Source organism: Nelumbo lutea, chromosome 4 (assembly GCF_056320005.1).
Source record: "Nelumbo lutea isolate HS-2025 chromosome 4, American lotus-T2T, whole genome shotgun sequence".
Lineage (NCBI taxonomy): Eukaryota > Viridiplantae > Streptophyta > Magnoliopsida > Proteales > Nelumbonaceae > Nelumbo > Nelumbo lutea.
Genome location: NC_142687.1, coordinates 3,981,661 through 4,003,883, shown reverse-complemented (window position 1 = coordinate 4,003,883; position 22,223 = coordinate 3,981,661). Strand labels below are relative to the sequence as shown.

The following is a 22,223-nucleotide window of genomic DNA, read 5'->3' as shown; positions in this document are numbered from 1 at the left end:
CTATTTTCTTGGTCCCACCTATCATGTTCAGCTGTCTCACCCTTGGGTTCTTTCACCCTTCCATTTATGTAACCAGCTTTTTCCCTTGCCGTTACATAGAGTTTTACACTTTTAGCCCACTCCAGGTAGTTCAGACCATTTAAAGGGGTAATTGGCATGGGAAACATCATGTTTTCACCTCCCATACCAGCTGTGTTGCGGGTCGGTGTAACCCCCGATGAAGTTGATTCATAATTTGCCATAGAATACTGCTGAAAACAATCCAAATCCCATACAACTACACAACATCCACAAGCAAAATACCAACCCTCAAGAAAATAAGAAACTGCTGAAATCAACTCTCTGAGAGTTCAGTCATTAAACCAGCCCGGTAATCAGTCCAACACAGCCAAGGCAGACGTTACTATCAGTTCGACTACAGCCCATACAGTCTAACAATCCAGCATCCAAATGAATGTATGGAACCAAGGAATAAGGCCTTCACACCATTGGCCAAAAATAGACAAAAACAAGAACACACCTGTCCAGCACCTGTACGAAGGTGCCAACCAGAAATCGACTTCACAGCATCGAACAGAGAAGAAAGGGAGTCTCTATCAGCATCGCCCTTCTTCGACTAGGGTTTCCTTGATATTACGACCAAGGAAGAACCTACAAGAGGTGCTGCCAGTAATCTGCTAGGGTTTCTCTGTCTTCTACGTCCAAGAATTTAAAGAAGGGAAAAAAAGGCAAAGTAGGTTCAAAACAAAAAGGACCAAAATTCTTTTACAGCCCAAAAACTTGCTCTGATACCATGTAATTATTCATGGAGAGTGGGAGACGAGAAAGAGAGAAAGAGAAGGAAAGGGAGATACGATTGAGAGAAAAAGAAAACTGTCTCTGGCTGCCGCTAGTTCACTATTTATATTAACTTAATAAAAAATAGAAATTACACGTATGCCCCTAACAGCACACCCTAGAAACAAACTAATAAGAAAAAAGAAAAAACAACTAATTGACAGTATCTTAAGAGGACAACCTACTAACAGCAACTATAAAGTAACAATTAAATAAGCCTTACAACATAAACCATTACAAAGGTACAAAACACATGAAAATGTATTGAAAAAAACCTGCCCTTATAAAAGGCTCTCTGGGTGGCCTTACACCCCACTCCAGGGATGTCTTTTGAAAGGGGCTGCACCTGCATTGAAGCGAGGCACATGGGCAAAATGTACCTTGCCTTTTCACCTAGGCATGCCTTTTAAAAAATAGAGTAAATTATTTATAGATATCTAACATGGATTAGCTATACCAGTCTTACAGTTTTTAGTTAGGATATTTACATATATGCTGTATTGGAGCCTTATCCAGAATAATCAATCAGAGAGGTATATAAGTGATCTTTTAGTAAATTTCAGTTGTAAGTTGTAAACTTCAATAAGAAACAGTAAAACAACAAGAAATAGGGTTTAGAAGCAGTAGGAAGAAGAGAGAACGAATAGAGAAATTAGTTGGGAGGCCAAAAAAAATGCAGCTGCCCCTAACAGTTTATTTTAAACTTATTTCTAATTACAATATTTTGACCAAAACACCCATGCCACCCTAAGGAGGTGTTGTCCTAATAAAAACAACAACTAAAAAAGTGACTAATCATTGCTTAAGACACACAAGGCTCATTGGGCCCAACACATAAACATATCTACCATACAAATAAGCCCATAAGAAAATAAATCTGCAGTTAACTTTCTTACAATGCACTACTTATCAAAAAACAAATCTTACAATTGCCAACAGGATAAAAAAATGCGAGTAGAAAAATTATGGGGGAAAAGAGGTTTGATTATACAACCATTGCATAAGAATGTGGTGATAAAAAAAAATTGCATAAGAATGATTTAAAGAAAACAGTAATATTCACTGCTCAAACCTTTTTTCCTATTTCAAGTGATCCTATTTCATTGTCCCATAATACTGATTTTGCACCATTTATTGTCACCATTTTCAGAACCACCTCTGCAGGCATTGCAGTGGGGTCGGTTATTCCTTTTGAATAAACCTCACGTCCTTTGTTAATTAGTGAAGCTAGATACATTTCATCAACTGCAGGAAGACAACACAGTAACATATATTAGAAGGAATATATTGAAGCACCTGAAGGCCACATTGGCATAATAGAAAAAGAAATACAAAAACAAGATTGGAAACTAATACAAACTATATAACTAAATTACATAAAAGAAGATAGAGATCCATTTATCCTTCTACTTGTATCACGAGAGAGTCAGAGGAAACTATTTGGTCCATCAATTCTGTTTGCTAATATTTAACTTAACCCTTTTAAGTACAAAAGTATAAAAATACCCTATGTAACCCTGATAAAATATCATTACACTCCTGCTCTTGGTGATTGATTTGCTGATTTCTTGAAATGCTCTCTCTCAAATGAAACGTCTATCAAGTATCAACCTTCATGTTTACTTCTGTCATGCTGGAATCGATCACGAATAATATCTATAGCTGTTTGGTTGTCAAGTAGCTTCATAACATCAACACCCAATTCACAAGGTAGAGCTTTCAATCATGGTAGCGTGAATAGACGAAGAGTCATTATTTTGTATTCAGCTTCTGCACTAGACCAAGCACCAAGGGATTGTTTCTTGTTTTCTCCAAATAACAAGACCTCCACCTACAGGAGTACAGTATCCTGCCTAATATGCATCGATGTTAACCTCTATATTAAGTTGACCATTATTTCAAAACAATAGTCCTTTAATATTAGCACCCTGTCAACTGCTTCTACTGTGAAATTTTAGAAGGATGCATGAATTGGTTGATAAAACCAACTACATAAGCAACACCAAGCCTAGTCAAGGAGAAGTGACCAACTTTCCATCTTGATCATTCAATCTTTGGTTAGGATCAATTGGAGTCAGGATGCATGTTTAATGGCTCTTACAAAGGTTTTGCATCATCTACCCACCTGCTGCAACCCTTACTCAAGATGCCAGTCTAAAATTCAGTAATATAGAACAATTCTTCTATGAATTCGTCTGTGGAGAAAATACACAATCAGCAAGACAAAATCTCAGGACAAACCAATGCTCATCCTATTATTAGATGGTGCTCCATCAGTGCCCAACGAGACACAAATGCCAGCATCAAGCATCTCTTTTACAGGTGCAAATCCCAGCATTTTCATTGCAGCAGCAGGACAATGAGAGACTTTGACCCCAGCCTTTGAAAGGAAACCAATCTGCCAACAAAATCAAAGCCTGCAGTTATCAGAATTGGAAGAGATAACAAGAAGTTAGAAACAAAGATCAAAGAAATTCTCAGAAATAAGAAGCAAGAGATGTTTAGAAACCCAAAAAAATAAATAAAAATCATTAATCAAATGAGTTTGAAACGAATATGCAGTGAATCTTGAACAAGGTATTCTCATAGGCAAAATAGAACAAAAAGCAACTAATTCTATTTGCTTTCCTGACATACACGGTGCAGTGCTTGACTCCTGGGACAGCCATACAGGTTTTGTCAAAATGCCTAGGCAGGAATTTTTCAATTGACTGATATTGTTAAAATGCCTATGTGGGCTATGCAATTTTCCTGCCAAAGCACACATGCATTTGTTCAACCATCCAAGCTATAGCCTCAAACTATGATGCCCAGATATGGATACCAACATGGACACGGATACAATTCACCATTCCCAAAGATACAGAGAACATATATGGCTATCCCAATTTATATGCACATATCATGCTTTTATATTTAGTTTTAATACCAAATGTAATTTCTTATATTTGTATCTTGTCAAATTTACTTAATTTCTAACATATACAAATGTTTATAGTATGATTTGATAAAACATAATATCTACATAATGCTATAGAATAAAATTTTGAAGGTCTTGACGAGTTAATGCTGTAGAATAAAATCTAGAAGATTTCATGCAGTGAAGGTTCAAATTTTTTATATGATATGGCCTGTATCAGGTGTATTGAATTGTATCTTTTGCTCAAAGATTCTCCTATTTTAAGGTATTTTTAAAAACTCTTCTCTTAATAATTAAATAACACAAAATGGCCCCCTGTGAAAATATAAGAAGAAAATAAATTAAAAAAATAAGGTTTTTAATTTAGTAACCTGAAACATCTGACACACATGTTCGTGTATATCGGGTGTCTCTGGCACACATGTTCATGCAGTACATGCTGCCATATCAAATTATCAATTACATGTCTCTGACACAAGTACACTTGTCAGGTACAGGTATATGGGTATCATACGTAACCTGTATTCATATGTAGGCTTTATATAATATATGGGGATGTGCAGCCCAGAAGTCTCCGTCAGGAAATTTGGCTTGGGGCCCAAAAACAACCCAAAAGTTCCTCTCTCCGGCCTATGTTTAAAAGTAAGGTTTCAGGTGAAATAACTTTGCAATGTGTTCTTTGGTTGCAGATGAGTTCCCCCAATAAGAAATGGTAAACCTATTCAACCCCAATTTCCTGAGGCTCAAGGAAAAGAGAGGGAAAGTCATGTGAAGGACAGTAAGAGCTGCATTGGTTTGGATGGTTTGGGAAGAAAGGAACAAAAGAATCTTCAATGAGAAAAGCAGGAATTTTTGGAAGCTATCTTAGTGAGAGATGCACACTGGGTAAAAACATTGAAGCTGTTCAGAGTCTTTTCAGTTAATGACATTATTAGAGTCTGGTATGAAGTACAAACAGCTAGATGCACTGAAGAGATGAGAATAGATTGGAAGCCCCCAGCTGTAAATAAACTAAAACTGAATTTTGATGGTAGCTCTATGGGCAACCTGGGAAGAGCAGGCATTGGGGGAGTGATTAGAAATCATCCAGGCTTGGTGGTTTTATATTCAGGTCCAGTTGGCTTAGGAGATTCAGTTAAGGTAGAAATTTTGGCACTTCTGCAAGGCTTGAGGATAGCACAGCAGCTTGGTTTCAGAGATTTGGACGTGGAGGGTGACTCACAACAAGTAATTCGCTGGGCAAAGCAACTCAGAGCAGCACCTTGGAAATATAGACATGCATTCAGGGAAATTGACATTATTGCAAAACAATTAAATTCACAGTTCAGTTGGGTGAGAAGAACAGCCAATGGGGTAGCAGATGTACTAGCTAAGCGGGGAGTTGACAGGCCAAATCTTTTCTGGGCAAACTAGCAAAATTGCTACTGAAGAGGGTTGGAATTTTCCAACAGTTGTATTAAGCTCTAACCTTTATCTTTAATGAAATCCTTTTGCTGATAAAAAAAATTTGCCATGTGTCCAAGTTAAGCACTTAAAATAAAAAACAAGGGAATTCTGGACTACCAATATTTTTCTGGCAAGACTTTGACACAAGGTGAACAATAGGTGGAAATGGACTACAGGAGCAAAAAACAAAGCCAATATAAATGATCCCAATCTGATGAACAGTCTGAATTGGCTATAGGATCATCGAAGTACTGAAATAGATAATGAGATTCCCTGATTAATCCAATTACAAAATCTTTATATATTATTAATTGGGTCAAGTAGGGAAACTTGGTAAATGATCCCACTTATTTCTTCCAATGCGGAAGAATCATGTAGCTGATCCTAACTATTCATTGGACAGTGTATCCTCTGTATCAGCCATGTTTTTGCTCCCTAGTTGATATTAGCCATGTAACCCACTTATAATTAACTTTTTCCAAGAGATATATGAACCATTTAAAGTTTTAATGTTTTAACTTGGAAAATGCTATCAAAGAAGAGCTTGCTTCAGCCATGAAGGAAGAGGTTTTTCCCTGAAATTTATCTCATGTGCTTGGTAGGCACATAGATTTGGTCATGTCTTCGTCAGAAACAAATCAACACAAACTTCTATTGATATCAGGAAGGAAGATGCAAAATGTAGAACATGCTAGGCTGGGGAGAGCTAGCAGCTTCCATCGAGCAGAGATCTCCCAATTAAAATACACACCATATCCCCTGTGCAGGACACAAATACATAGAATCCCTATTAACCCCTTCCCTGGCCAATGATTCCACAAATTGATAAATTGGTAGATTTATACATGAACATAATTGCTACCCATGTTTGTTTATTCCTCTTTTTATTGAATTGATGAAGAATTTCCAGATTCATCTACAATAAAAGACAAAATAAGATTCAGAAAAGAATTACCTCACTTTTATTTACCCAAACAGAATGAGCTGCAAGCAAGTTGCTTTGTAACAGCTCTATTTTCTCCAAGTATGTAACTGTTCCATGATCAACTCCCCGGGTATCCATCACTAGTTGATTCTCATAAGGTATCTCTGCAACATGCTAGATAAGACCAAAAAATAGCATAAAATGAGACCCAAAATAGTAATGCAAATAAAAAGTCTTCTGCCAAAAAATATTGATGTAAAGGAAAAATAAGCATTCACCAAATATACCATTAAATTGAATCAACCTAAAACTATATAGAAACAAATGCCATGAATCCTCAACCTAAAAATCTCACCAACTTAAAACCTATTTATAGGGGTGCAAATGAATTGGATCATGATCCGATCCAATCCGGTCCTATTTGATCGAATTCGGATCACCCCTATCTGATCCGAGAAGATCCGATCCGATGTGTTATATATTTATAAATATAAATATATAATACATATATATGTTATTTATTTATTTATTTATATTGTATTTTTATAAATTTGTTATATTATTTAATTTTTATAAAAAACATGTATATATATGATGAAAATACTTGTTTTTTGTTTTTTTCTTTATTTAAATTGGTATGTTTTATTTTTTTTCTTTTAATAATTTATTAATTCTTAAAGAAAACAAGTCAGATCAAATCAGATCCGAAGATCCGATAGGATTTGAATTCAGATCAAGTTCTATCAGATCCGATCGGATCGGAACCGACATGAACAATGTCGGATCGGATTCGAATATACCTTGATTCGAATCCGACCCGATCTGTTTGCATCCCTACCTATTTAAAAGAGGAGGGAGAGGATTTAGAAATGAACAAGGGCATTGACTTCAAGTAGCAATTTGGAATAACAAATTAAACAAATCCATCAATTTAAATCAGGTTGATGATTTCAAGCCTATGCCCACCCCAACCATAGTGAGCAGGGTTAACCATTTGGGACTATGTTACGGTCCTAAATAGTTAATGTGCTTGGCTTGACATGTTCCATCAGTCTTAAAGCTTTCAGCGTATTGGTCAAGCACATAACATTTGGTGTTAGAGCCTACCACACGTCTCAAGTTTGAAACATGGAGAGGGCTACCTAGAGTAGAGTGAAAGTTGTCATGAAAAGGGCTACTTGGAGTAGAGCGAGAGCTGCCTAGAGTGAAGCAGACAAGACATCGGTTGCGAAAGCATGGTGGTATGTTATGGTCCTACATAGTTAAAGTGCTTGGCTTGACGTGTTCTATCAGTCTTAAGGCTTTTGGCATATTGGTCAAGCACATAATAGACTATTACCCAATGATGATCCAAATCATCTGAATCTTGGGAAGGATACACTAGATATGGACCTAACATTTCACTTTTTGCTTTTCTTTGCACAAAGTGGCTACTTCTCGAACCTCTGCTTTCACTCTTGGCAGCCCAAGATTTTACGATTGCAACAACCAAATACCCTAGGCTGCATAGTTGTCCTTTGTAACGTAAGGAATGTCACCCTAAAGCAGAAAGTTTCCAGAAACTTGTCCAAAATAGGCTTTCAAAAAAATTGGCAACTTGGAAGAAAAAACTACATTTCTTCAAGGAAGAATCACCTTGATCAAATCTACCCTTACCAACTTCTTCAATCACTACCTCTCAGTTTTCAAAATTCATATGACGATGGAAAAAAGGATTGAAAAGATGATGAGAAATTTTCTTTAGGAACCCAAGGATTCTAAAAAGGCTCACCTAATCTGTTAGGGTTGTTGTCTAAGACAAAGTTCCTACGAGGGGAACCAACCTCCAAAAGAAGAATGCTAGAACCCAACCTAAGACCAGCACAGCCAAGCCAAGTCCAAGTGGGAATTATGATTCCAGGACCATCATCAGGAAAGTGTATGTAAGGAAGCTGAAGCATTTGAAGCTAAAGTCAATCTAATCAATCGGAGCTACTAGAATCTTCTAGAACTTGAGTTTGTTTTTAGATCTTTTGGAGCCAGTTAGCTCTTTAGCTAGGAGATGTCCCTAGTAAGGCAAGAAAGTAATAACCAATCTAAACCAAGTCCTTGAGGATGTTCCTAGTAAGGAAAACAAGTAATAATCAATCTCTCTCCATTTAGCTCCTTATATAAGCTCGGGGATGTCCCTAGTAAGGCAAGCAAGTGATAACTAATGTAAGCCAAGTCCTCAAGGATGCCCCCAGATCGGATGGAGGTTCACCTGCACAAGGCGATCAGCAATCTACAAGAATTGAAGGAAATCTGCCCATTGTGCTGGTGCAAATGGAAAGGCAAATTCCGCCAGAGGATGTAAAGCTGATCAGGAAGGTTTGGTCATGGGAAAGGCAGATAGACAAAATGGAGCAGTGATTAGAAGACTAACCAAGTTGGAATTTCCAATATACACTGGAGGTGACCCCAAGCCTTGGATCTTCAAAGTAGACAAGTATTTTGAATATCACGAAACCCTTAGTCATCAAAGAGTCTCCATAGCATCGTTTCATCTAGGAGAGGTGATCTTGTGCTACCAATGGTACCACAGATCTCATCCCCAAGTTACTTGGATTGAGTTTACAAAAACCCTTCACATAAGATTTTGCCCTACTGGTTATTAAGATTATGATAAGACTCTATCAAAACTTGAGCAACTCAATTCAGCTAGGATGACTAGATTGAATTCGAGAAACTTGCCATGCAAGTCCATGGCTGGCCGGAGAAGGATCTTTTGGGGTGTTTCATTGGATGTCTTAAAGAAAAAATAAGGGTTAAAGTTAAGGACATGCAGCCTACGTCAGTTATGGCAGCAGTAGGTCTGGCCTGCCTATAGGAGGAATGGTTAAATAGAATCAAGAAAGGCAAGAAAGGTTAATAGGGCCTACAGCCTAGTCCTCAAGACCTCACCTTTGTGAATGGACCTTAACAACAATTCCAACCAGCCCATACTACATGGACCCAACCCCACGGTTCCCTTCAAAAAACTCACTTGGGCTGAAAAGCAAGCCCGTAGGGAGCGTAGGCTCTGCTATAATTGTGAAGAAAAATGCAGGCCTGGACACAAATGCAAGGCCATCAGGTTTATATCTTATAGACAAAGGAACCAGACCTGGTTGGAAAGGAAGTAGTGGAGGAAACCAGCCTTGTAACTGATGAAACTGAAGATTTCTTGGCCCTTGGAACCCCAAAAATTTCATTGCAAGCCTTGCCAGGCCAGTCATCTCCATAGACCATGAGGGAGGGTCAAAAGGGTTTTGTTTGGAAAAAAGGTCTCAGTGCTCATAGACAGTGAGACCACCCTGGATTTCATATCTTCCAACCTAGCTCAGTCGTTGGGCTTCACTGATCATAGATCCTTGTGAAGGGGTATGTAAAGATGTATTGTTTCAAGTGCAAGGTGTAGAGAACACTGATGTGGGCCCCACGGCTGTGGGCCCCACTGTGTTCATATGACAGCACATGCAATCTTTGTTAGTTATATCAGTATTAGTTGGTAGTTATTTCAGACAGCTTGTTATTTCAGCTTATTATTGCTTTAATTGCCATGTAAGCATTAAGGGCAATTCTGCCTTTTTCTACAATTAGTGAACATAACATATAAATATTAAGAGTGGGGCGGCAGATTTAATCTATCTGTCCCTCTCCTTTCTAAACCCTTGTGTACTTCTGCTTCTCCTCCTTTTCTCCTTTTCTTCTTCTTCTTTTCTCCATCCGAAACCTTTTTGGATTCAAGACTGACGGTAGTCTTGATCGACTACTCAAGGCAATGCTTATAAGACTGATCTTTTTACCTTAGAATTCAGTGGACGTGGTCTTAGGGGTGCAATGGTTAAGACAATTGGGATCAGTCCAATATGACAATGAAATACCAGAAAAATGGAAAAGCTTGCCAATTGAAAGGGACTGAGGCTAAGGGCTTATAGGCTATTATCAAATGTAATCAGCAGGATCACCAACCCCCCTTCATGTGATTGGGCCTTGAACAGTTGAACCCAAGCCCAACCCTTTCTTAGCCAAGCTTTAGTGATAGTCTGCCACAGATGCAACCTGACTTACAATAACCATTGGATTGGTTTGGTGATGTGTTACGAGATCCAGCTGGCATGCCACCTCAGTGTTCCTTGGACCACCACATTCCCACCACCCTAGGGGCCCTACCAACAAATGTCTGCCCTTACAGATACCCACATTTCCAAAAGCAAGAAACAGAAAAGGTTGTGAAGGAATTACTGAGTAAGAAGTAAATACAACTGAGCTCCACCCCTTACTCCTCTCTGGTGCTACTAGTGAAGAAAAAAGATGGAAGCTAGAGGTCTCCTTCCACTAAGGGTCTTTTCTCTTGTGCCTCCATTTCTGGTTCATTCAGATTCTGAGGGGGTAAACTTCCAGATGAAAGAGATTTGGTGTAAACCTACCCTCGTAAAGTTCAAGGTTTGTGTTGGGAAGTGTTCCTTTGAAAGATCAACACTTGTGATAGGCTACAGAAAAAAAGGCCTAATATGTGCCTCTCTCCTTATGTTCTGTATTCTTTGCAAGGCAAGTGGTGAGACCCTCCCTCGTTTATTAATCTCATGTGCATATGTGACTTGTATTTGGGACTTTTCTGATCTCTCTTTAGTTGCAGATGGGTCCCCCCACAAGATGTGGTAAGCCTATTCAACTCTGACTTCTTAAGGCAACAAGGGGGGGGGGGGGGGGGGATTAGTGTAGACTATCTGGGAAGTAAGAAAGCAAAGGATCTTTAATGAAAAAGGTAGAGCCAAAGAAGAGTTGATTGAGGCTATAACAGTTAGAACTGTACATAGGGTAAGAACTTTGGAACTCTTTTGAGAATTTTCAACTAATGATATCATAAGAGCATGAGCTGAAGTGGCACAAACAGATAGATACAAGGAAAGTTTGAGAATGGGTTGGTAACCTCTGGCTGAAGCTTAATTTTGATGGTAGCTTAATGGGAAATCCAAGATGGGCATGTATAGGTGGATCATTTAGAAACCACAAGGTGTGGTGGAGGGCAATGAATTAGTTGTATTAATTTCGGAATACGCTGAGACAAAGCTGGAATTACTAGGCGCCCTTTATAACAGAGTGTAGAGACTATTGCCATGTAACCTGAAATAAAAGATGGTCATCTTACGTTTCTTGTTTCAGTAGATCCGACAATGGATATATGGGCTTGGTTACTGTCATTTGGGCCATCTCATTTACTTTGGAAAAGGTGCTAGCTGCCCAATTCGTAGAGTTGGGCTTGTATTCTAAGGAATAATCATAACCCAATAATTTGAAGATCCACTGTTGGATTGCTAGAACCATGACTGTTGGTTCTTTTTTGTAGGTTGGCTTGGATTGGGTCGGACCCAAAAGAGCTTTGCTAAAATAAGCTATGGACTTATCTTCTTGCATGAGAAGAGCTCCAAGCCCTCAACTGGAAGCATCTGTTTCCACAACGGTTGCCTTATTGAAATCAGGGACAGCCAATGTGGGAAGAGAAGAGTAGACTGCTTCAGGGCTTCGAAAGCCTTGTGGGCTTGTTCAGACCAAGAGAAGGAATTTCTGCACAACAACTAGGTTAAGGGGGATGCTAAGAGAAGGAATCCTTGATAAAATGACAGTAATACCCCGTTAGGCCCAAGAAGCCCCTAAGCTGCTTAATGGTGTTGGGCTGAGGCCAATTTTGCATAGCTTGAAATTTTTTTGGGTCGACCATGACCCACCCTGCTGAGACAATATGCCCATGGTAATGTACTTGGTTTTGGCCGAAGAAGCATTTGGATGCCTTGGCATAGAGTTGGTGGAACTGTAGTAGCTAAAAGGTAGTGGATAGATGGTCAAGGTGACTGTCCCAATCATGACTATAAACCAATATGTCATCAAAGAAAACCAGGATGAATTGCGCTAGATAGGGTCTGAATATCTCATTCATAATAGCTTGCAAAAGTTGATGGTGCACTGGTCAGGCCAAAAGGCATGACCAAAAACTTGTAGCGACTGCCATGAGTGTGGAAGGCGGTCTTTGGTACATTATGTGGGTGCACCCTTATCCAAGGATCGAAATATTGCAACGTATTGGCTGATGTGTATCGTACCAGTGACCCTTCGATACGCCCCTATACTTAGTGTTTCGGGGTGCCGTCTATTTTATGGGGTAGACGGGCCTTAAACTGACCCCTCGAAGGCTCGAACCAGTTTGAAAAATATATATATATATACATAGGCAGCCTTTGATACAGGCTGATACACCAGATGGGGTGTATCGGCCTGTATTGATATTTTGAACCTTGCCCTCATCTACTGATACCCTAAATGGAGATCCATCTTAGAGAAGACCACAGCAGCTTGTAGCTCATCTAAAAGTGTAATAGGAAATCTATCTTTGATTGTTGTGTGACTTTTTTCTGATCAGCAAAGAAAGAAACATTTATTAATTAAATTGGAGAATTAGTACAACTGATGGGAACTCCATCATCCTAAGAAACTCCAGATTACAACTTTGTCTAGAATAGGGTGGGTTTGTCAACTCCCTGTTTTGCTAACACATCTGCCATTCCATTTGTTGTTCTCCTCATCCAATTGATTGAATAAATAAGCCTCCTTGCAAGCTTGTCTATAGAGCCTAGGTGCGGAATTGATTTGCTTGGTCCATGAAATGACTAATTGTGAATCCCCCTCAACTTCCAAATCTCTAACACCTAGGTGCTTCACCAATCTCAAGCCTTGTAATAGGGCCCTAGTAATTCCAGCTTTGTCTCAGCATATTCCGAAATTAATACAACTAATTCATTGCCCTCCAGAAGCGGGCCACTTTGATATCTTCAAAGCCTACAAGCATATATCTTCTCATTGCTTTTGAGAAGGAATTAAGAAGGCTACCAAGCAGTTTGTATCCTCATGTCAACTGTGCCAGTAGCAGAAATATGAAGCACAGGTACCCAAATGTTTACTAGAGCAATTAAAGATCCCAAAGCAAGTCTGGGAGGAAGTCTAGATGGACTTCATATCTAGGCTCCCAGTCTCTAAAAGAAATCTGTAAAAATGATGGTTATCAATAGGCTTTCAAAGTATTTACATTCCATTCCCTTCCCACACCCTTATAGTGCCACCATGGTTGCTGGGGCCTTCATACGGGAAGTTACCAGATTATATGGAACTCCACAGACCATAGTTTCAGACAGAGATCCCACTTTTCTCAGCAGGTTTTGGACAGAGTATTTTAAGGTCCAAAACACAAAGTTGCATCACTCCACCAGTTACCACCCCCAGTCTGATGGCCAAACTAAGGTGGCAAACCACAACTTAGAGATCTACATTCAATGTTTCTATGGAGAACAACCTAAATTTTGGGTGCAATAGCTGCCATTGGCAGATTTCCAGTTCAACAATTCATTCAACATCTCTACGGGTATGGCCCCTTTCCAAGCTTTGAATGGAAGATTTCCTCCCTCAATCATGCCATATGTGAAGGGACCAGCTTTTGTAGCAGCAGTCAAATCATATCTTACAAGACGAGATGAAATCTTGGAGTCCCTTAAGAGAAACTTGCTCAAAGCACAACAACAAATGAAGTAACAGTATCACAAGAGACATAGATCTCTAGAATCCAATTGTGGAGACTTGGTGTACCTTAAATTGCACCCTTACAGGAAGGCTTCTTTAGCAAAGTGCATCTAACACAAGCATTCTCCTCGATTTCATGGCCCCTTCAAGATCATTGAAAAGGTCAATCCAATAGTTTATCGACTCAACCTCCCTAACTCTGCAGGACTACATCCTGCACTCCACGATTCTCTACTGAAGAAGTATTTGAGGCCTCAAAAATTTGCAGCTCTGCTTCACCCAATTTGAAAGAAGACAGGACCTTCATCCTGAAAGTAATTTCCTCAATTGGCCCTCGAGGACGAGGCCCCTCTTGAAATGTTAGAGCCCAGCCCAAGACCAGCACAACTAAGCCAAGTCCAGGGGGAATTATGATTCCAGGCCCATAATCAGGAAGGTGTATGTAAACAAGCTTAACCATTTGAAGCCCAAGTCCATCTAATCAATTGAAACTACTAGAATCTTCTAGAACTTGAGGTTGTTATGAGATCTTTTGGAGTCATTTCCCTTGTATTAACTCCTTATATAAATCTCGAGGATGCCCCAAAAAAGGCAGACAAGTAATAAACAATCTCTGCCTCTCTCTCCCCCTCCCTCCCTCTCTCCCTTCATTCTATTCCTAGGAGTAATGAGTCACCTGGAAGTGGCTCCTATTATAGGCAGTAACCTATCAAGAAAGAGATGAGAATTGGAATGGAGAAAAGGAGAGAGAATTTGGATTCAATCATTCTTACAAATTTTGGCTTCCACTTAGCCTTTTACATAATTGTCAAGGCAACTAAGCACCCACCTAGGCGACAAAAATGACAAGGTGGGCGCCTTATATAATATCATTTATATTGTTGTATCTTATTAATGTGTTAATTACACTCTATTATATACTGTGTTTCATTTATACTTAGTCTTAACATTTTACTATTGAAATTTAAAAGATCAAAGGGTTTTGAGGAGAGAGAAAAAGAAAGAAAGAAGAGAAAGAAAAAGAGGAAAAAAGAAAAGAAAGAAACAATAGAAGCATAGATATTCATCAAAAAGAATGGAAGTATAGAATTCTTTTTTTCTATTCTCTCTTTCCCCCAATTAAATAAAACAGAAATTCCATCCATGTTTTTTATATTTTACTTTCCATCTTGAATATTTATCATATTGATATGAAATTGCACCATTAAATACTTAATATAGTAGTATTGTTTTTGGAAATAATGAAACTAATATATTTAAAAGATTTTTATCTTTTCAGATATGATGATTTGCCACATTTTTGTAGGAAATTTATGTTTTAATAAAGAGAATTGCTATTTTTTCAATTAATATACATGTTAAGTGGTATATAAAACTAGGGAACTAGCTAAAAATTAGTTCTTTATATTATAAAATTATTATTATTATTATCACCTAGGCAACTAGGTGCCCCAGTGTCGCCCAGAATCACCTAGATGCCTTGAAAACTATAGCATTTTATAGTGCTGCATCTAAGTTATCTCCTCTGCTCGCCAACTGAGCCATAACAACACACTGTTGGCGTGGCTTTCTCTAGTACATCCGCGTGATGGGAAAACCATTGCTCATGAGGGGTACTCAGTATTGGAGTTAGGCCCATGCTTAATGGGTTCTATGGGAGGTCTAATAGGTCCCCCCCCCCCTTCAAATCAACCTTGTCCTCAAGGTCTATATGAGGAAACTGCTACTTTAAGGTGTCAAATGGCTCCCATGTAGCATCATCAGGTGTGTCTAGATCACCAAGGCCTTAGGTATCACATGTCACCCGCCCACCCCTTCTTGACCCATCATAAATTGATGATCTTTAGTGTTTCAATTGCCAATGTGTCGTCATTAGAGAACTGGGGTAAAGTTGGGCTGTTAATAACTCCATCCTTGAGGCGTTTCTTGAGGCAAGGAGACAAGAAAAACTGGGTGGAGCTTGGAAGTAGTGAGCAACTCCAACTTGTAAGCCACTAAGCTTATCTTCTCTATAATTTTGAATGGACTGAAATATATGGGAGCCAATTTATTCCATGCTCTATTGGCTAGGGAAGTCTGCAAGTATGGTTGGAGTTTGAGAAAAACAGAATCCCCAACTTGATACTCTGGTTGTCTGTGCTTGGCATCATAAGTTTTCATCATGAGTTGTTAGGCCCGTAGTAGATTAGCCTTAAGTTCTTGGAGAACCATATCCCGCTGCAACAGTTTATCTTCTAATGTAGCCACAATTGAACCCTTTTCATAATGAATAATGGGTGGTGGATTCCTAGTTCCCTACCATACAAAGCATTGAAGGGTGTCATGCCTCCATGTTATAACATTGATTCTGACCGAGATGTGGTAGGTTGTATTGTACCACCATTCAGCCCAACGAATCCGTTTCATACATTGTTTGGGTCAGCTGCCCAAGAAACAATGGAGGTTAAGTCTCCAAACAAGGTTGACCACCTCGATTTGGTTGTCCGTTTAGGGGGTGATAATTGGTTGGCTTCTTCAGATGAACTCCTAGCAACCTAAAGTATTCTTCTCAAAAGCGGCTTATGAACACTGAGTCTTTATCTGATATAATGGACCTTGGGGTTCCATACAGCCGGGCAACCTCTTCAATAAAGAATTCAGCCACCAAAACGGCATTGTAGGGGTGAGACAAATCCAGGAAGTGGTTGTACTTGGTAAGTCAGTCGACTACAACCATAATGGTCGATTTCCTCACCTAGACTGGAAGGCCAGAAACAAAGTCCATTGATAGATCTTCTCACACCTGAGTTGGTATGGGTGGAGGCTGCAAGAGACCAGTGGGGGAGTGGGCTTCATACTTATATTGTTGGAAGATACTACATGCTGCAATGTAGGCCTGGATCCTCTTCCTCGTACCCCTCCAATAAAAAGAGATACCAATCATTGGTATGTTTGAAGGATTCCTCAATGTCCCCCAAGTGGGGAAAAGTGAAAGTTCAAACAACTCCTGTATATGATCTAAACTACTAGGGATCACCATGCCACCCCGATAGAAGAGAGTAGAGCCCAAAACAGTAAAACCAAGAACTCGAGTGGGATCTTAGGCCCATTTCGTTTTGATGGCCTGGAGTTCTCAGCTTTGATCTGCTTGCTTCTAATGCTGTCCATAAGGGGAAACATGGGCCTACTCTCTAGTTGTCACTTGTCAGGATAAGCCAACAGCGGCTCAATTGATTGAACTAGCTTGATACTCTACATGGTAGTAAAACCCAAGCAATTTTGGTATCCACTTTTGCTGATCTAGAGTTAACACTGGCTGCTCCATGTGGAACTTGAAACTCTTGTGGTCTATATGGATTGTGAACCAATGTTGCAGTGCAAGGACCATAACCATCAATTCCTTCTAATATACAGACTTGGAGGTGGTCTTTGTCAATAAGGCCTTGATGAAATAAGTAATGGACTTTCCTTCTTGCATCAACACTGCTCCCACCCCACTATTTGAAGTGTCATACTCAACTAAAAACTCCCTAGTGGTCACGGCCTATAAGCTTGTTGGACTTCCATGGCCCATTCAAGCGAGTCCTTCGAGCCTTTGTCAAAGGAGCTGCTATCAAACCATAGTTCTTGATGAACCTACAATAGTAACCAGTGAGCCCAAGGTCAACAGAAATTTGATGATACAGTAGTAACCAGTGACCCTTGCCAAAAGCTTGTTGGGCCAAGCCACTTAATCACGCAAGCAAATCTTCTCTTGGTCAGCAGAAACTCCCCACATTTTGCACAATATTACCCAAGTAGTGAACTCAGGTCTGACCACATGAGCATTTGGATTTCTTCGCATACAGCTGATGGCTTTTGTGCTGTTCTAAAGTAATCTGCAAATGAGACATGTTTCTCCCAAGTCCCAACTAGGGATATACACCAGGATGTCATAAAAAAATGGTTCTGTTAAAGTGCTTCGCTTGACATGTTTCATCAATCTTAAGGTTTTTGGCATATTGGTAAAACACATAACAAATGGTATCAAAGCCTGCCACCACGTCTCAAGCTCAAATCACGAAGAGAGCTACATAGAGCAGAGTGAAAACTGTCAAGGAAAGGGCTACTTGAAGTGGAGTGAAAGTCGTCATAGAAAGGTCTACCTGGAGCAGAGTAAAAGCTGCCAAAGAGAAAGGGCTACTTGTCGCCAAAGAGAAGAATCATTTTCCTTACTAATCAAAAGGGAACTCACAAGTAGCTATAAATTGGCTGAAATGAGAAAAGGTAGGAGCATGGCAGCCTATGCACATAGATTGGAGAAGCAAGATAGCTAGCAACTTTGCGGTGATGTGTTAGAGCAGCCACTCTGTGGAGCATATGGGAGGAAAAAATGCTAGAATCTTCAAAAGAGAGGATGCTTCCCAAGGAAGTGATGAGAGAAAATATCTCTATTAAAGTGGCTCCTAGGGTGAAGACATTGGATGCTTTTGCTGATTTTTTGACCCTTAATATATTTAGGAATGGGCAAAATCCTGCAAACTCCTCAACTACTAGATGATCTGTGATTGTGGAAAGGAAGCCACCTAAGGGAATTACTGAGCCTCACAAGGGAGCTGGATGCAAAAGTGTATTGGTCTAGGAGGTCCGCAAATGCTTTAGCTGACTACCTAGCAAAACAGGGGGTGAATCAGGAGTTTTTATTTTGTGCAGTGTTGTAAGATTTTTGTTATTCAGGGGCCACCTTTTACTTTGGAAGGTGACAGTTGTTTCTTTTGGTTTTATCTAATGAAAGTTGCTGTTTCCTATCAAAAAAAATATACAAAAAATAAAGTTAAATTTTGATGGCTGCAGTCTTGGTAATCTAGGAGAGTTTGGGATTGGGGAAGGATTTCAGAGATAGAGGACACATTTTGGCCCTCTATTCTGGCCCTATAGGTCATGGGGACTCAACTAGGGCAGAAGTGATGGCACAACAACAGAGATTAAGGCTAGCAAAGAGACACAACCTCAAGAATCTTTTAGAGGAAGGGATTCATATGTAGTGGTGGGATGGCGGTTAAGTGCATTATAGACATGTTCAAGGGGGACCATATGTATTGGAATGGGGACCAATTTCCCAAGGGGGAAACTAGTAACATCAAAATGAAAGAATAATAAGGGAAAACAAGGGTAGGGGCTTCTGTCTGGGCACATATCGGGGTGATAAACTTATTAATGTATTACATAGAATTCTTATTCTATTTTTTTTGTTAAGTAAAAAGATCATTAAATTTCATTGAAAAGAATAATGATAGGCACTATTACAAGCATCCCAAAAGGAGGCGCAAGATGCAGCCTCCCTATTAATTCAAAGCTAGCACTGTAATTACAATTGCGCCCAATACAACCGGTCCCAAATTACCCCTTGCTTTGCTAACACATTAGCCAATGCCTTTGCCTCCCTACCCACCCATTGTATACTTAGATTCATCTGTTGTGTTAACCACTGGAACTTCTTCATTTCCTTTCTATAACACCAAATCACTGAGTCTGGATTTCTTAGCCAACCTACCACCACCTTGGAGTCCCCTTCAATCACCAAGTTCTCCAAATTCATGTCTTTTGCAATCTGAATACCTTGTATAACTGCAAACAGTTTGACCTTTAAAGAGTCTCCAACCCCCACCGGTCTTGAGTAAAGTGCTAGTATAAACCCTTCCTTATCTCTTATGACTCCTCCAATTCCCGAAGGACCTGGGTTTCCCTGACTACTCCCATCAAAGTTTAATTTCAAAAAACCTTCAAGAGAAGGTGTCCATACCGACCTTGTTTTAATCTTTTGCACTGAGCTAGATGCCACTGAAACCCAGTTCCTCCAAATATCATCAAAGGAAAACTGTTTAAATAAATCCAAAGTTAATAGCCAGTGTATAATTCATCAAAAAAATAGCCAATGAATAATGCTGGTCATTATACAGTCCAAAATCTGTTGTTTACTCCTCTCCTTTTCTTGAAAGATTCTTGCATTTCTTCTTCCCATAAGGTTCAAATCACTGGTGCACTAGTCTCCACATTATTCTTCCTTTCCTTTTTGGCCAAGCAAAGGTAGAAGGGTCAAAAAATGACTTAATCTCCATTGGCATATTCCACCTGCACCCAAACAAAGAGAAAAACCAATCCCAAATATCTGCAACAAAGGAACAGGAAATTAGTAAATGGTAACAAGATTCACCATCAGATTTGCAAAGAGTACACCAATTCGAGGAAATGCACAAAAAAGGCCTTTTCTTTTGCAAATAGTCCAAAGTGTTAACCTTCCCATAAACCACCTCCTAACAAAAAGCCTTAAATTCAGGGGGAGTGAGCTGACACCAAACTTCCTTAGAAGGAAAAGAAAGAGGGGTAGGGGACTGGCAAAGAGCAAGAAAAAAAGAGGCACAGGAAAATTAACCTTTAGAACTTGGACACCAAACTCTTCTATCCAAATTAGAAAGCTCTAAGCAAATTTTATCAAGAAGAAATAAAAGCTCTGACAAGAAAGTGACCTCTTCATCCCTCAATCCCCTTCAAAACCCAAAATCCCAATTATGAGGCAAAATAGGCAGAATTAAAAACTTCGAGATCATCTCGTTTTTATACAAGGAAAGGGAATATAAAGAAAGGAATAATTCCTTCAAAGGCCGGTCACCATCCTTGGCAGCTACCTTTACAAGGATTCCAAAATTTTATTTCATTATCAATAAAATAGAACCAGTAATTAATAAAAAAAAAAACAATCCAATACAATTCCAACATTTGAAACCCTCCTTTATAAAGTCAATGGACATGAAGGACTATGATAATTATGTAATAATTAAAACTTGCAATGCATACCATGTGAATGCCTGTATTTAGTTCTTTTGCTGCATCTCTTGTTTCAAGAAGCAAGCGATCTGTTGCATTCATGATTTGCCTTATTCCAAACCATATTCTGATACGCCCATCTGCAGTTTCATGATGCTTCCTGTAAAGTTCTTTCTGAAACTGCCTTTGAATTGTTACATGAGTGTTAGTTATAAAACGAACAGGCAAAAATAATTATTTCAAAAGAAAATGTACAAGAAATCAACTGAAGGGACATTCTACATGAAACAACATCAAAACAGAGGAAATAAATGTGTTTTCCATTTAGGCACTGGCATTACTGTGAACAAGAAATCAACAATTATTTTTCATATGCAAAAGAAAATGTGAAGGATAGCTCCCTTCCAAATTTGCAAAACCCATGGTCCTCTCTACTTTCATAGAATATCACCCCTAAGATGTCCTACTACATAAAGTCACCATTGAAACAACATACGAACACAAACTAAGAACACGACCATTACCACCAACTTATATTATTGTAGAAAAAGAGAAGGGTAGGAGGCAAGGATCATTTTTCCACATAGGGTTTATTTATTTTTTAAATTAAGAAAATGTAAAAGACTGCAATAGAATCCCTCTTAACTCAATATTCAATAGCCTATGATTAGAAACCCACCCCCCACACACAAAGACAGCCTTGCCTTTCTCTTTTCTCTAAATAAGGATGCGACTTTTATTTTTTGAGAAAAGGTAAGGTAATTTTATTGAGATAAGCCTGAATCCCGTTTGATGCCGAAACCCAAGAGATCGGTTTTCCAAATGAAATGGATATAAGATCCTCCGGGTCTTCGGAGATGTTATGAAAATGCCTTTTGTTCCTTTCTGCCCAAACGGTACTGATTGCAGCAGCTGGAATGGACACCCACACAGCAGCAGCAAGCTTTGACAGCCCCCGTAACACCCAGCCCCATAACATTTCCTTCACTGAGACAAGCATAACCCAAGCAAGAACCAGTGCAGAGAGATTATGGTTCCAAATCCTAGCAGAAATACGGCTGTGAAGAAACAGATGACTGTTATCCTCCACATCTTGACCACACATCACACAACTCTGATCCTGGATATCCTCCACATCTTGACCACACATCACACAACTCTGATCCTGGAATTGTATCCCTCTCTTAGATAGATGAGCTTTGGTTAAACACCTGTCTAAAGCTGCAGCCCACACCAGGGAATTGATTTTCAAGGGGGAGGTACGGTTCCAGATAATGGAAGCAGGCATGTCTTCCAAATTACTTTCCTAAAGGTTAAGAGCAAAAGACTTGACTGAGAATTGGCCATCTGTGCTCCAAGTCCAATGCCAACTGTCTTCTTTGAACAGGTCCAGAGGCTGGAGGGAGATCAGCTCAAGAAGCTCAGCTAAGTTTGCAATTTCCCAACCCTGAAAGTTCCTTCTAAATGAAGGACACCAAACAACAGAGTTACCAAATACCTCAAAACAGCCTGCTACCACTGCATCTTGGAGGTCAGCTAGTTGAAATAACTGTGGGAATAAATCTGATAGAGGGGTATTTCCACACCAAGGATCTTTCCAGAAATCCAGCCTATCACCCTTCCCCAGTTTAGGACTTAATCCTCTGCTGAAATTCGGTAGAGTATCCATTATTTTCCTTCATAGGGAGCAACCTAAGGAGGGAGAGAAGATATGGTAATCCAGTCCCATCTGTCTGTGTTGTA

The 22,223-nt window shown here is 39.4% G+C and overlaps 1 protein-coding gene across 10 annotated transcripts in view; it reads right to left on the bottom strand.

Moving 5' to 3' along the window:
* Window positions 1-22,223, bottom strand: part of LOC148853451 (uncharacterized) — a 50,998-nt gene that overhangs the window by 15,664 nt on the left and 13,111 nt on the right. For all 10 annotated transcript variants that reach the window (XR_016113176.1, XR_016113177.1, XM_088985682.1 and 7 more), the window contains exons 5-8: window positions 20,511-20,660; window positions 6,159-6,302; window positions 3,079-3,235; window positions 1,910-2,082 (exon numbers count right to left, since the gene is read on the bottom strand). Coding sequence is in view for 8 of the 10 variants with exons in the window: in XM_088985682.1 (XP_088841808.1) it covers window positions 1,910-2,082; window positions 3,079-3,235; window positions 6,159-6,302; window positions 20,511-20,660 (624 nt within the window). In the remaining 2 variants the exon portion in view is untranslated. The remainder of the gene's footprint in view (window positions 1-1,909; window positions 2,083-3,078; window positions 3,236-6,158; window positions 6,303-20,510; window positions 20,661-22,223) is intronic.